General features: G+C 35.8%; 1 protein-coding gene and 1 long non-coding RNA gene across 4 annotated transcripts in view; one reads left to right on the top strand and one right to left on the bottom strand.

The window, feature by feature from the left end:
• Window positions 1-15,897, top strand: part of LOC142221293 (uncharacterized) — a 278,541-nt gene that overhangs the window by 16,764 nt on the left and 245,880 nt on the right. The gene's annotated exons all lie outside the window — the stretch shown is intronic.
• kar (monocarboxylate transporter 10-like protein kar) overlaps window positions 1,025-15,897 on the bottom strand; it is an 83,800-nt gene continuing 68,927 nt past the window's right edge. For 2 of the 3 annotated variants that reach the window (XM_075290954.1, XM_075290953.1), the window contains exons 3-5: window positions 10,216-11,382; window positions 9,940-10,152; window positions 9,492-9,876 (exon numbers count right to left, since the gene is read on the bottom strand). In XM_075290954.1, the coding sequence (XP_075147069.1) occupies window positions 9,728-9,876; window positions 9,940-10,152; window positions 10,216-11,382 (1,529 nt within the window). In that variant the 3' untranslated portion in view covers window positions 9,492-9,727. Of the gene's footprint in view, window positions 1,531-9,491; window positions 9,877-9,939; window positions 10,153-10,215; window positions 11,383-15,897 lie in introns of those variants that run through there. The other variant, XM_075290955.1, reaches the window with a different exon arrangement.

The raw sequence follows: 15,897 nt of genomic DNA, 5'->3' as shown, positions 1-15,897 counted from the left end.
GCAAGCTCATGCTGCGTGAGAAGGCTGTTATGATGGCAAATGTTCGATGGGAGAATTGCAAGGGTTGTAACGACACCAAGCAAATATGGCCCCATTTCAACTTAAACCGCACACTAGATATGCTAATGTTCTCGAGACGTCAGATATCACTCCTGATATCTGCTATAACGGGTCGCTGCCTGATAGGCGATTTTGCAAAAACTATTGGCGCGAAGTATAATGACTATTGTATGAGCTGTCATGATGCGGAGGAAAAAGAATCAATTAAACACCTCTTGTGTGAGTGTCCTGCATTTTGTGTAAAGCGCAAGCAACTTTTAGGAGCATATAGCTTCAGATTACTGGCGGATCTGGAAAACGTTAACTTAAGCAGTCTGCTACTGTTTTTGGAACAATCTGGTTGGTTCAACAAAGAAAAATAATCAAGAAGGTTCAGCGGTTAAAACTAGAAGTGCCCATATGTAATAGGTACTTTTAGTTAATGTGGTATCACAATGGACTGAATAGTCTAAGTGAGCCTGAATCTTAATCGGGCTGCCACTTTAACCTAACCTAACCTAACCTACCATTGCCTTTTGATTCAAACAAAATTCTTTTTATCAATATAAAAACATTTTAGATGAGGACAATTATATTTTTCTTAGAACCATGTTCACTAAGCCAACATGGTTGCAGGTGAAAATGTTGCATGGTCGCCGCTAAAATAGCTCCTATCATATTATTTTGCTCTTCGATTATGATTGTGACAATCATGTTTCTTCTCTGCGTGTACCACAACCCAAGTAATTCGATTGTGGATGACAGTCTTAAGTAGCATTTTTTATGCAATCCATGGTGGGACGGTACATAAGAATCGACCGAGCCGAACTGTCCATTTTGCTCCTTTGAATTTTTTGTACCCGTGAAAAATATGGCATTGTTTTCGGTTGCTAGCAACACTTAAAACATGTAATCTCTACAGAAAAGTCTAAACAAAAAGTACTTCCGTTTAAAGTAAAAATATAATTAAAACATCTCTGAAAACTTGTTTGTATAAAATATATATTTTTTATTTATTATTGTACATAATTTATATTAAAAATCTAATTACACTACATACATATGGACATAGTTTTGTAAAAAAAAAATTACCTCGTTTAGACTAAAAACTGCCATGTGTTAATGATTTCGTTTATGTGTTTGTATGTACAAATGTTCTTTGATTTTTTGTTTTACTCCATTTTAGGTCTTTTGAAGATACGCTTACAAGATAGAGGGAATGTTGTCCAATGGCAGTGAAACAATGCAGCTACTTTAGAACAAACAAAAAACTGTATCGTCCGTCCGTAGGTTTGTGTATACGTTCTTTTGACAATAAAAAAGTCACCGTCATTGAAAACGCTGGTGGAAAGAAATCGTACAATATTTCCAATGTGAATTTTATATTAATTTCTTTAGAAAATATCTTAGATTAATTAGTCAACAATATAGGGAGTTAATTATTGTATTAAACATTATCTTTGTACGAGGGCAGTGCATCCGTCAGAGATTCTGAAAGAATAAAATCAAATTGTAATACGATTTTGAAGACAAAAATAACGACTACAAAAAATACAAAATACAAAGCATTATTCAAAAGCAGGCATTGAAAGCGTTTCTAAGCATATGATAAAACACAATATCAAAACATAAAAATACAAGATTTTCCAATTTTAGTTATTACACCATTACATTGCTCTCATTTAGCACTTAATATTAAAAAGTTATATCGGCTATTAGGGTTAGTAGTGATGGTTTGTTTTATTACATATTACATATATAAATATTTTAGATTATTTTATTTTATATATAAAGCCAACATATACACTTCATATACTAAATACAAAGAGAAATGAACATTTAAATTAATGGATATTTTTTTTCTCTATATGAAGCTCCAAGCAGACCCATTTTAAAGTCAACCACTTAGAAAAACTTTGGTATCATCAGAAAGGTCACTAGCAATACTGGGAGGACATAGATAAACTTTTTTCGGTCTAAAATGGCATGTTTTACACAAGGGTGGCTACACGCAAAAAAATAATTCTTTCCTCCCAAACGAAATTTTAGACAAACAAAGTTCTTTTCTCATTTGCTTTTCGCTGCAAGGAAGTGTATTTGGAAGAAAACTATATACTTTTTGTGATAAACGTTTATTCTTTTCTAGGATGGAAAAACAATTTCATAAAGACTAACTCAAGAAAAAAACATTGTTTTCTTGCTAATTGCATTTTCCCTCACATCCACGATGTTTTTTAGTTCTTAACACCTTTTCCTGTAATACCAACAATGTAGAAGAAATTATACGATTTTATACATTTAAACTTTTTTTTTTACCTTTCGCCTGGACGGAGAATCCAACCGCGGACCATGCACTTTGTAAGCCAACACACTAACCACTGAACTATGTACCTGTTATGGTCATCAATAGATAATTATCCATATAAGTTATATTTATATAACATAGCTTGCGGCGCCCACGAACCGAATAAACAAAGTTTATTTAACAGAAACAAACATTTAGTTTGGCATCGTGGAGCAGTGGTTGCTACGTCCGACTTGCATGCCAAGGGTCGTGGGTTCGATCCCTGCTTCGACCAAAGTTTTTTTTGTTTTTTTTTACATATATTCCAGATATGTTCGGAAGATTCCGAAAAAATGTTGAACATTACATTGTACTATATTAAATTTTGAACTGTAAATTGTGTCTTATTAAAGACATAAAGTCAGAAAAGAACAGTGTTTGATATAAACGAAATGGACTGTGTTGTTGTTTCAAAAATAACTTTTTTTATTGAAAAAAATGAAAATTTTGTAACAAACGAATTTTTTTGGTGATAAAAGTTTAAAATTTTCGAAGCAATTCAAAAAACTCTAACAAAAGAAAAACGTTTTCGGTACACGTTTTCCAAACGTCTTTTTTCTTTGCGTGTACCATGAAAGGCAATAAACTCTAGGAAGATAGGAAATTGGCTACTGAGGAGATCAAACCATTTACTGTATTAGTTCCATACTTTTCGTTTATCGAACCAAATGCGTATACAACAAGTATTGACATAGCATTAAAATGCAAATAAAAAGAAATTAAGTGCACGAAATAAATTTCCATAAAGGGGAAAATGTAATTTCTTTTGTTGTTGCCTAAAATTTAACATTGTTTCATTAAGAAAATTAAGTTTTTCATTTAAAGGTGGGTATTAAGTTCGAGTTTAGCCGCTAAAATCGTAATTTTTTCAAGATTACTTTTCTTTAATAATCCATTTTAAGGAGTACAAACTTTGTGAAAATTTGCTTTGGGATATTCCCCATCAAGTTATAATGAAATCTGCGACGAATATGTATAATTTTATGACATTTTTTACTCATTTAGTTTTCACTTTAGCGATTTTATCGGCTAAACTCGAACTTAATACTCACCTTAAAGAATAAAAACGAAAAACAAATAAAAAAATTACAAACATGTATGGAACTAACATGGTAAATGCAACATTTGGTATGACGCAAGCCAATTTCCTATCTTCTTAGAGTTTATTGTCTTTGGCTACCATGAGCTTACATAAATTCAGCCGAATCCTACATCTTTAAATTTAATTCATTCCGCACAAACACAACATTGTCGAGTAACTGTAGCTGAAACATTTGGAACAACGACCAAAACAAAAATTGCATCTTCTCATTCTTCATGGTGATTTCGATACCAACATTCTAATTCACCTTTAATAAAACATCTTGAAGTTTCTTTTTTTTTATTATGTGAAGATAAAATAATTGGCACGTGCTAAGACAACAAAAATTATTAGTGATAATTTTATTGTAAATCGCCGCGAAAAAAATTACAATAAATTTAAATTTGGTAGCATGTCGTTAGCCATTGCGTATTTGTTTTTTTTTTTTATATAAGGAATATTCATTAATATCACGTTTATACTCGGTATGAAATCTTGATGTTTAGCTCCGAAATATCTTTACTATCAAAAACTTGGGATTTACTTTTGTGGATTTAACGGCGCTATGAATATGGGACCCATGCAAATGAGTCCCACTTTGTCTAATGAAAATGTACCCCAATAATTATATGTGATACAACAACACGAAATTTGCATAATATTTGGGGTCGTATTTCATTTATTTTTTGGGGTTCTACAACATAATGAAAACAGGGGCCTTAATATTTTTTGGGCCTGTTTTCATTTGATGTGGGGTCAATTTTCATATCTTGAGCTTAACAGATTTTAAAGCAGATTTAAAGCTTGTTTGAATTTTATTGCTTGCAAAAAATAAACAATTTAATAAATTCATTAATGGAACAATGGACGAATTTTTTGAGCTCTACCTGCGAACTGCTTGGCAAAAATGAATCATAACAAGTATATACGGCCGTAAGTTCGGCCAGGCCGAATTTTATGTACCCTCCACCATGGATTGCGTAGAAACTTCTACGAAAGACTGTCATTCACAATCGAATTACTTGGGTTGCGGTATCTTAAACCTTCTTAACATCGTTTTCTAAATTGTGAGCTAGTCCATACGTGTTACATATATATTAGACAAAAAGTTATGTATAGTTATGTCTACAAATAATTACGAATCGATATGGACTTTTTGCACGGTACGTAGACAGCCAGAATTGAAATATGGGGGTCGCTTATATGGGGGTTATATACAGTTATGAACTTGATATGGACCAATTTTTGTGTGATTGGGGATCGATTTATCTGAGGGCTATATATAACTATAGACCGATATGGACCTAGTTAGGCATGGTTCTTAACGGCCATATACTAGCACAATGTACCAAATTTCAACTCACTCGGATTAAATTTGCTTCTCAAAGAGGCTCTAAAACCAAATCTCGGGATCGGTTTATATGGGGGCTATATATGATTATGGACCACTTTTGGCATGGTTGTTAAATATCATATACTACCACCACGTACCAAACTTCAACCAGATCGGATGAATTTTGCTTCTCCAAAAGGCACCGGAGGTCAAATCTGGGGATCGGTTCATATGGGAGCTATATATTATTATGGACTGATAGGAACCAACTCCTGCATGGTTGTTGGATACCATATACTAACATCACGTACCAAATTTCAACCGAATGGGAAGAATTTTGCTCTTCCAAGGGGCTCCGGAGGTCAAATCTGGGGATCGGTTTATATGGGGCCTACATATATTTTATGGACCGATATCGACCAATTTTTGCATGGGAGTTTGAGGCCATATATTAATACCACGTACCAAATTTCAACTGAATCAGATGAATTTTGGTCTTCCAAGATGCTCCGGAGGTCAAATCTGGCGATCGGTTTATATGGGGGCTATATATAATTATGGACCGATGTGGACCAATTTTTGCATGCTTGTTATAGACCATATACTAACACCATGTACCAAATTTCAGCCGGATCGGATGAAATTTGCTTCTCTTAGAGGCCTCGCAAGCCAAATTTGGGGGTCCGTTTATATGGGGGCTATACGTAAAAGTGGACCGATATGGCCCATTTGCAATACCATCCGACCTACATCAATAACAACTACTTGTGCCAAGTTTCAAGTCGATAGCTTGTTTCGTTCGGAAGTTAGCGTTATTTCAACAGACGGACGGACGGACGGACATGCTCAGGTCGACTCAGAATTTCACCACGACCCAGAATATATATACTTTTATAGAGCAATATTTCGATGTGTTACAAACGGAATGACAAAGTTAATATACCCCCATCGTATGGTGGAGGGTATAAAAAGGAATCTCAATTTCAATTAGCAAATTCTACACTAATATAAGATTACAACTATTCAAATATCGACAAAACAGAATTAACAAGTATATACGGCCGTAAGTTCGGCCAGGCCGAATCTTATGTACCCTCCACCATGGATTGCGTAGGAACTTCTACTAAAGGCTGTCATCCACAATCGAATTACTTGGGTTGCGATAACACTTGCCGATGGCAAGGTATCGTAAAACTTTTTAACACTGTCTTCTAAATTGTAAGTTAGTCCATAACAAAAAAAAGGCCGATTAAATACGTATATAATTCAGTTTGACAAAATTTTCTATAGAAATAAAATTTTGACAAAATTTTCTATAGAAATAAAAACTTGACAAAATTTTCTATAGAAATAAAATGTTGACAAAATATTCTATAGAAATAAAATGTTGACAAAATTGTCTATAGAAATAAAATGTTGACAAAACTTTCTACAGAAATAAATTTTTTACAAAATTTTCTATAGAAATAAAATTTTGACAAAATTTTCTATGGAAATAAAATGTTGACAAACATTGCTATAGAAATAAACTTTTTACAAAACTTTCTATAGAAATGAAATTTTGACAAAACTTTCTATAGTAATAAAATTTGACAATTTTTACATGGCTGTTAGAGGCCATATACTAACGAAATGTACCAAATTTCAACCGCATCGGATGACTTTTGCTCCTCCAAGAGGCTCCGGAGGTCAAATCTGGGGATCGGTTTATATGGGAGCTATATATAATTATGGACCGATATGGACCAATTTTTGCATGGTTGTTAGAGACCATATACTAACACCACGTACTAAATTTCAATTGGATCGGATGAATTTTGCTCATCCAAGAGGCTCCAGAGTTCAAATCTGGGGATCGGTTTATATGGGAGCTATATATAATTATGGACCGATATGGACCAATTTTTGCATGCTTGTTAGAGACCGTATACTAACATCAGGTACCCAATTTCAAACGGATCGGATGAATTTTACCCCTCCAAGAGGCTCCGGAGGTCAAATCTGGGGATCGGTTTATATGGGAGCTATATATAATTATGGACCGATATGGACCAGTTGTTGCATGGTTGTTAGAGACCACATACTAACACCACGTACCAAATTTCAATCGGGTAGGATGAAGTTTGCTCCTCCAAGAGGCTCCGGAGGTCAAATCTGGGGATCGGTTTATATGGGGCCTATATATAATTATGGACCGATATCGACCAATTTTTGCATGGGTGTTTGAGGCCTTATATTAACATCACGTACCAAATTTCAACTGAATCAGATGAATTATGGTCTTACAATAGGCTCCGGAGGTCAAATCTGGGGATCGGTTTATATGGGGGCTATATATAATTATGGACCGATATGGACCAATTTTTGCATGGTTGTTAGAGACCGTATACTTAGACCACGTACCAAATTTCAACCGGATCGGATGAATTTTGCTGCTCCGGAAGGCTCCGCAAGCCAAATTTGGGGATCGGTTTATATGGGGGCTATACGTAAACGTGGACCGATATGGCCCATTTTCAATACCATCCGACCTACATCAATAACAACTACTTGTGCCAAGTTTCAAGTCGATAGCTAGTTTCGTTCGGAAGTTAGCGTGATTTCCACAGACGGACGGACAGCCGGACAGACGGACAGACGGACGGACGGACGGACATGCTTAGATCGACTCAGAATTTCACCACGACCCAGAATATATATACTTTATGGGGTCTTAGAGCAATATTTCGATGTGTTACAAACGGAATGACAAAGTTAATATACCCCCATCCTATGGTGGAGGGTATAAAAAGAAATTACGAACTAGACAATGAACACGTATAACACATTTAGGACACAAAAATATGAAAAAATTTTTTGCTATATATTTGTAGCGCTACTTGTCCAACTTGTATACTGGACTTTTATTAGTGGGAAGAAATGAAAGCAAAATACATTTAAAAAAAAAATCGCGCGATTCTTTTTAAATATATATTTTGGTTTCATTTCTTCCCACTAACAAAAGTCCAGTATACGAGATGGACAAATAAGGCATCGCAAGGATTGTGACTTTAACGGGAAAAATTAAAATTCTTTCCAGGAAGTGATGGTGTCCGCTTTTGTCAACTAAACTACTCAGTCTTACACTGGGAAATTGGTTTATTACTACACTTTTCATTGCATTTTCATAGTTAGTTACGAAAATATCCGGTTCGATTTGTTTCCATTTCTATATTACACAAAACTAGCATATGTGGTATATGACTACTTAGAATTTTTTTATATATCATTTTTTGATCATACACATACAATAATTTATTTTTAATTTTTCGCCCAGTAAAAATAACACACTCCATATTAAACGGGTTTTCATTGACACTCAAATTGATCAGTATTAATTTGACGCGACCAGTCAACAAGTAGAGTTCATTTATAAAAAATATAATCTTACAAAAAAAAAAAAAAACATTTTAATAATTATTTTGATGCATTTTTAATCTTGGGACACACTTTCAAAATTTTACGTCCCATTTTTGTACACTCTATATTATTTTATGAAAAAGGGCCCCAATGGTTTCTTGGGGTCCATCTTCATTTTTATCACTCATAAAATTGGGGCCCATGTTCAAGGGGTTTGTATTCATTACGAAAAAAGACCTCAAATTTGGGGTCCTGCTTTGTTTCCAATTTGGGGCCTATTTTCCTGGGGCCGTATGTTAGTTCATAGCGCCGGATTTAACAGCGGTTTTTGTTTACAAACAGAAAAAATTAAGTGGGTAACAACAACCATAGATGCATTATTTGTAATGCGCCGTTCAGACTATAAGTTTATCTGGACCAAACGCTAAGAATTGTCAGCGATAACAAAAATATCGATAAATTTGTTATCGAACACATTAGCAAGCTTTAGTATCGATTAAGTCGATTATGACGTATAGTATGTAGTATCGATTATGTCGGTTATGCCGTATAGTGTGGCCAATATCTGGGATATGTCTCGTAAAGGTGGACACGGGCATTATCGCCGGGATAAACTTATAATATGAACGACGCAAAAAAACTCTTATACAGTTCTATGTTAAGTAATCAGTCCCGTTATTTTTGGCCGCCAAAAAGTTTTTTGTGAAATCACAACATTGAAGAAGATGGCCAAAGTAATGTTCCTATCTTCAAGATTACAGCTTTTAAGAAGGTTTACAAATTTCTTTTTTGCAAAGTCCTTTTTTTGAGATCATAACATTTTCGATGATGATGTTCATTGGTTAGGTTCTTTTACTTGGTAACAAAACTCCTTTTCGCAGGATCTTAACATTCTGACATCATAAAAAAAATAAATGGTCGTCATGATCTTTTGTTGTGGAAAAACTCATGTTATTCAAGATCATAAAATTTTAAATAGTGGGCATGGACTTTGTTGGAATCTTGAAGAAACTGATTTAGACGATAAACTTTCAGACTCACTTAGACTATTCAGTCCATTGTGATACTAGAAGTGATGAACTTCTCTCTTATCCTATTATACTTGTTCAAACTGGGCTTTTGGGGGGTTTTTCTCTTTTATCAATGAGTGCTGCCCGATTCTATGTTTACTTCAATGGTAGGGGGCCTCCTGTTTATAGACAAGTCTGAACGTGGTCTCACATTACGTTGAGAAGCTTTTAGACACTTAAAAATATCGCCAGCATTACTGAGGAATAATCCACCGCTGAAAAACGTTTTGGTGTTCGGTCGAAACTGGGATTGAACCCCTCGTATGCGTTTCGTTAATTATATTTAACTCAAACATAAAATATTTATCGCAAACCGCCATTTTTTTCGAGTGATCCCAACGATAGACAAATAAATTTAAAATACTAGGATAACTAAAATTAAATTTAACTACCACCAAGCATATCAATATTTCTACATCCACTCCATTGAATTACTTTTTTAAGGAAAATAATCGTTTAATTTAATAAACCGAATATTTATACTGACGTTGTTGACTTGAGGACACACCACTTGTTCCAGGCTCCAAACTACAAGAAGCATCAGAGGTATCATCTATGGGATGAACAGGCGATGATCTATCATCGGACGTTATTAAGGCGCTATGAATATCTACATATTTGTTAGTACCATCAGCATTATCACTACAACAACTACAACTACGATGACTACTACCACATTTAGCAGAAGCAGATGTACAAGCACTAGGAAGGACGCGTTTGAAGGCAGAAGAAAATTTGCTATCAATACCTGAATCGGCCAAGCGAGCTTTGTCGTTGCCGGTAGCTGTCGTATTTGTCTCCAATTCCGGCCGATCATCCGTGCCGCCATTGCAGTTAAGAGATTGTTTGGAATGTCCATTCATTAATGGCTGAATTTGTTTGGATGCTGGACGAAAGATAGAGAATTCGAGAATTTAAGAACTGCATTAAAAGCCTTGAGAATACGTACCGAGATTTTTCTCCAAATCTGAGTTACCTTCGCCCCCTTGGCCAGTTTTGACATCTTTACCATTGGATACTACATCACCATTCGTCACTTTGCCTGCATCCCGTTCGTCCTTCACGAAGCGAATTAAAAACAATATCGCAGATCCAACTATAGGCGGAACTCCAGCCAATATCAGAGGTATGGTGTAGGAGCCCATCTTATCAAAGATTATTCCCGCCACAGGAGGCCCAATGGTCAATGGCAATGAACTCAGACCCAGTAAGAATCCTATAGCTTGAGTTGCTCCCGATGGACCACAAATCTCGTAGGCAATAGGTCCCAAAAGGGAAATAAAGCACCCATCAAACAGTCCCATTATCAAACTGAATACGATGAGTAGAACATAGGAACTGGTAAGGGGCAGGAGAATGGTTACCACTCCTATACAGAATAACGATAGCTGCTGCAAGTAGATCCTATTGACACCAGGAAGATCTGCAATTGCCCCGAATATCAAACGACCCAGCCCTGATGTAATGCCTATGGACATTACAGGCAAGTTCACATCACTTCCGGGATATGCTATCTGCACAAACTTCATCATATGCACATAGGGCACAAAGTAGCCAAACAATGCCATAGGAATACAAAGAGCCCAGATGACGTATTTTTTACTTTTCCATATTTCCACATTTATAATTGAACGCATCATCATGCTGGCCTTCGATCGGCCAGGTTTCTTTTTGGGAGGTTCTGGCGGCGGATGCAGCGGCTTGTAGACAAACGAGCACAATATCACAAATGTGCAAATTGCGCTCATTATCCGCAACGTTGTCTCCAAGTCATATGACTTAATTAAGTAATCCATGCCTGGTGGAAGTATGACTGTGAAGACACTAGAACCCGCCGTCACAAAGCCACTTACTTTGCCTAAATATCGCTTGAAATAATGACCCAATATTGCCAGGGTCGGTGTGTAGGCCAACGCTGATCCAAGACCAAACATTATTCCGTAGGTAATGTACAATGCGCCAGTACTGTAGGTGAAAAATGATGAGAGTAATAAACCACCGGACGACAGAATGCCTCCAATCAATGTGGTCAGACGTAATCCGATTTTATCAGTCAAACAACCGGCTACAGGCGATAGTAGGAATGTGGTGCCAATAGTTAGCGAACCAACCAGGGCTGAAATGAAAGAAAGAGAGGAGAAAACGGTTTTTATTAATAACACAAAAAATAATATTATAATTTTTGAGCTAACAATAAATTGTTGTTACATAAAATTTTGAAGTTCAACAAAATTTTTGTTAATATAACAAAATGTTTGTTGATATAACAAAATAGGTTGCTAAAGTGACTAAAATCGTAATTGTGATTACAAATTACGTTGTCAGCTCAAATTTAAACATAATTTTAATTGTATTGACAATCAAATTATCGTCGGGATAAACGATGGCCAAAGTAATGTTCCTATCTTCAAGATTACAACTTTTAAGAAGGTTTACAAATTTCTTTTTTGCAAAGTCCTTTTTTTGAGATCATAACATTTTCGATGATGATGTTCGTTTAGGCAGTAAAAATAAAACAAACAAACAAATTTCAAAACATTTTAGGCAATGGTTAGGTTCTTGTACTTGGTAACAAAACTCCTTTCCGCAGGATCTTAACATTCTGACATCATAAAAAACAAAAAAAAAATTGTCGTCATGATATTTTGTTGTGGAAAAACTCATGTCCTTCAAGATCATAAAATTTTAAATAGTGGGCATGGACTTTGTTGGAATCCTGAAGAAACTGATTTAGACGATAAACTTTCAGACTCACTTAGACTATTCCATCCATTGTGATGAACTTCTCTCTTATCCTATTATACTTGTTCAAACTGGGCTTTTGGGGGGTTTTTCTCTTTTATCAATGAGTGCTGCCCGATTCTATGTTTACTTCACTGGTAGGGGGCCTCCTGTTTATAGACAAGTCTGAACGTGGTCTCACATTACGTTGAGAAGCTTTTGGACACTTAAAAATATGGTCAGCATTACTGAGTGGGAATAATCCATAATTTTTTTGTGTGAATATTTAGGCAAAGAAAAGAACATCTCAAACAAGTGTAAAACGGATAAAGTCAGCTGGAGCAAGCTAGATGAAACCTTACTTTGAAAGCAATATGTTCGACCGAGAAGAATCTTAAACTCCAACCACCATGGATCACATATAATAATTTCCCTTAATAAAATCCCTACTTAACCGTTTCCGTGATAATATTTGTAATTTCAGGTGGATATGAAGAAACTAAATGTAAAAGTTTCACAATAGAGTTCCAGAAGAATCTTAAATTTCTCGTCCAGTGTACAAAAAATCGGATGAAATAACGTTAATTCGGGATCTTAATTGTACAGAATTTTACCCACTAAACGAATACGCACGAGAGGTAAATTCGAGCAACTTTACTTCCAGTGCCAGTCAATTTAAACGGTATTTACACCATCTATACCCTCATGAAGTCAAATTGAGAAATCAGGCTATATGGGGGCTGTAATACACGGAGGAAAAATACTGTTTTTCATATGTTTGGGTGCAAAAATTATATGTTTGGAACTCAAATTTTTAAACACAATATTTTAAAATGCAAGCATACAATGTTCATAAACTACCATAACATGTTTGGGACATATATATTAGAACATATTATGTTTGTAAATATAATATGCTTGTATGCAAACATATATTACGGGAGCCACCGTGGTGCAATGGTTAGCATGCCCGCCTTGCATACACAAGGTCGTGGGTTCGATTCCTGCTTCGACCGAACACCAAAAAGTTTTTCAGCGGTGGATTATCCAACCTCAGTAATGCTGGTAACATTTCTGAAGGTTTCAAAGCTTCTTTAAGTGATTTTAACAGGCTGATAAGTCCCCGGTCTGACACATAGATGGCGTCGCTAGTATTAAATGCATATTTTTTACATAGTAACAACCTTCAAATGATTCGTGTCAAAATTTGACGTCTGTAAGTCAATTAGTTTGTGAGATAGAGCGTCTTTTGTGAAGCAACTTTTGTTATTGTGAAAAAATGGAAAAAAAGGAATTTCATGTTTTGATAAAATACTGTTTTCTGAAGGGGAAAAAATACGGTGGAAGCAAAAACTTGGCTTGATAATGAGTTTCCGGACTCTGCCCCAGGGAAATCAACAATAATTCATTCGTTGTGAAATGAGCCCGGAGCAGTGCTGCCGCTACTACTTCAATCGAAGTATTTTGCTTCATTTTCACAAAATATACTTCGTCACCCCTTCTTCCAAAAATCTGCTTCACTTTTTGTTCTGCTTCAAATTTTTAAATTTTTCCCATATTACCTAATTGTTTTTCCTATTCCTTTAAATACGATGAACATAGCTGTTTTAATCATTGAATTATTAACCGATGTGGACCAATTTTTGCATAGTTGTTAGAGACCATATACTTACACCATGTACCAAATTTCAGCCGGATCGGATGAAACTTGGTTCTCTTAGGGGCTCCGCAAGCCAAATCGGGGGATCAGTTTATATGGGGGCTATATATAAGTATGGACCGATGTGGACCAATTTTTGCATGGTTGTTAGAGATCACATGCTGAAACCATGTACCAAATTTCAGTTGGATCGGATGAAATTTGCTTCTCTTAGAGTCCCCGCAAGCCAAATTTGGGGGTCCGTTTATATGGGGGCTATACGTAAAAGTGGACCGATATGGCCCATTTACAATACCATCCGACCTACATCAATAACAACTACTTATGCCAAGATTCAAGTCGATAGCTTTTTTCGTTCGGAAGTTTGCGTGATTTCAACAGACGGACGGACGGACCGACATGCTCAGATCGACTCAGAATTTCACCACGACCCAGAATTTATATACTTTATGGGGTCTTAGAGCAATATTTCGATGTGTTACAAACGGAATGACAAAGTTAATATACCCCCATCCTAATAAAATGAATATGAATGAATGCTACTTCAATTTTATTCAATCTACTCCACTTTTTTCCAAAATCCACTAGCGGCAGCACTGGCCCGGAGGACAGTGAACGCAGTGGACGCCCGAAAGAGGTGGTTACCGACGAAAACATCAAACAAATCCACAAAATGATTTTGAATGACCGTAAAATGAAGTTGATCGAGATAGCAGAGGCCTTAAAGATATCAAAGGAACGTGTTGGTCGTATCATTCATCAATATTTGGATATGCGGAAGCTCTGTGCAAAATGGGTGCAGCGCGAGCTCACATTTGACCAAAAACAACAACGTGTTGATGATTCTGAGCAGTGTTTGCAGCTGTTAGCTCGTAATGCACCCGAGTTTTTCCGTCGATATGTGACAATGGATGAAACATGGCTCCATCACTATACTCCTGAGTCCAATCGACAGTCGGCTGAGTGGACAGCGACCGGTGAACCGTCTCCGAAGCGTGGAAAGACTCAAAAGTCCGCTGGCAAAGTAATGGCCTCTGTTATTTGGGATGCGCATGGAATAATTTTTATCGATTATCTTGAGAAAGGACAGTGACTATTATATGGCGTTATTGGAGCGTTTGAAGGTCGAAATCGCGGCAAAACGGCCCCATATGAAGAAGAAAAAAGTGTTGTTCCACCAAGACAACGCACCGTGCCACAAGTCATTGAGAACGATGGCAAAAATTCATTAATTGGGCTTCGAGTTGCTTCCCCACCCACCGTATTCTCCAGATCTGGCCCCCAGCGACTTTTTCTTGTTCTCATTGTTTGTATTGTTCAAACATATTATGTTTCACCTTAGGGCATACACTGGTAGAAAAAAATTTAATGAAATTTTCTTGGTGTGGATATATTTTTAAGGCGCCAATTGGTTACTTCCATTATTTTACTTGCAGCATAGTCTCTAGGTCTCTCTTTCTAAACACATATATGTTTATAGGCTATTTCTAAATTAATATATATTTGCATCTAAGCATATTATATTTACAAACATTTTATGTCCCAAACATAATATGTTCTAACATATATGTCCCAAAACTTTAATGCTAGATTATGAACATTATATGCTTGCACTTAAAAATATTGTGTTAAACAATTTGAGTTCCAAACATATATGAAAAACACTATGAAAAAAAACTTTTGTTGTGCGTATATGTTACAGAAGCGATTTTTTGAGGGTGCTGAACAACCCCTACGGGAACAATTCCCCACAAGTCTTTCATCAACATATGTTCGGCTAAAATTTAGAATTTAGAATAAGGTTGAAGTTCAAGTAAATAATTCATTTAATAATTTAATTGAATCAAAAATCAATTAAGTGTATAACCAATAAGAATAGAAAGTTTAATTAAATCTACGATTGAGTCTATCGCTTTCACGAATTGTGGGCAAAACAAAACGTAGACTATATTTTTATATAAAATTTCGATTTTCGATTCGATTCAACTACTACATTGCCAAATGGTCAGAATTGCCATTAAAAGTATTCACTGTAACCCATCAAAACTTATATCAACCTGAGTTAAAAACAAGTAAGGAAAGTCTAAAGTCGGGCGGGGCCGACTATATTATGCCCTTCACCACTTTGTAAGTCCACATTTTCGATACCATATCAAATCCGTCCATGCGTTGGATGCTATATGAATCCATACACATATATTCTGTATATCTGAGCAGATCTGTACAGAGTTCTGCAATACTTATAGATTT

Source organism: Haematobia irritans, chromosome 1, assembly GCF_050003625.1.
Source record: "Haematobia irritans isolate KBUSLIRL chromosome 1, ASM5000362v1, whole genome shotgun sequence".
NCBI lineage: Eukaryota > Metazoa > Arthropoda > Insecta > Diptera > Muscidae > Haematobia > Haematobia irritans.
This window is presented reverse-complemented; position numbering and strand designations above follow the sequence as displayed.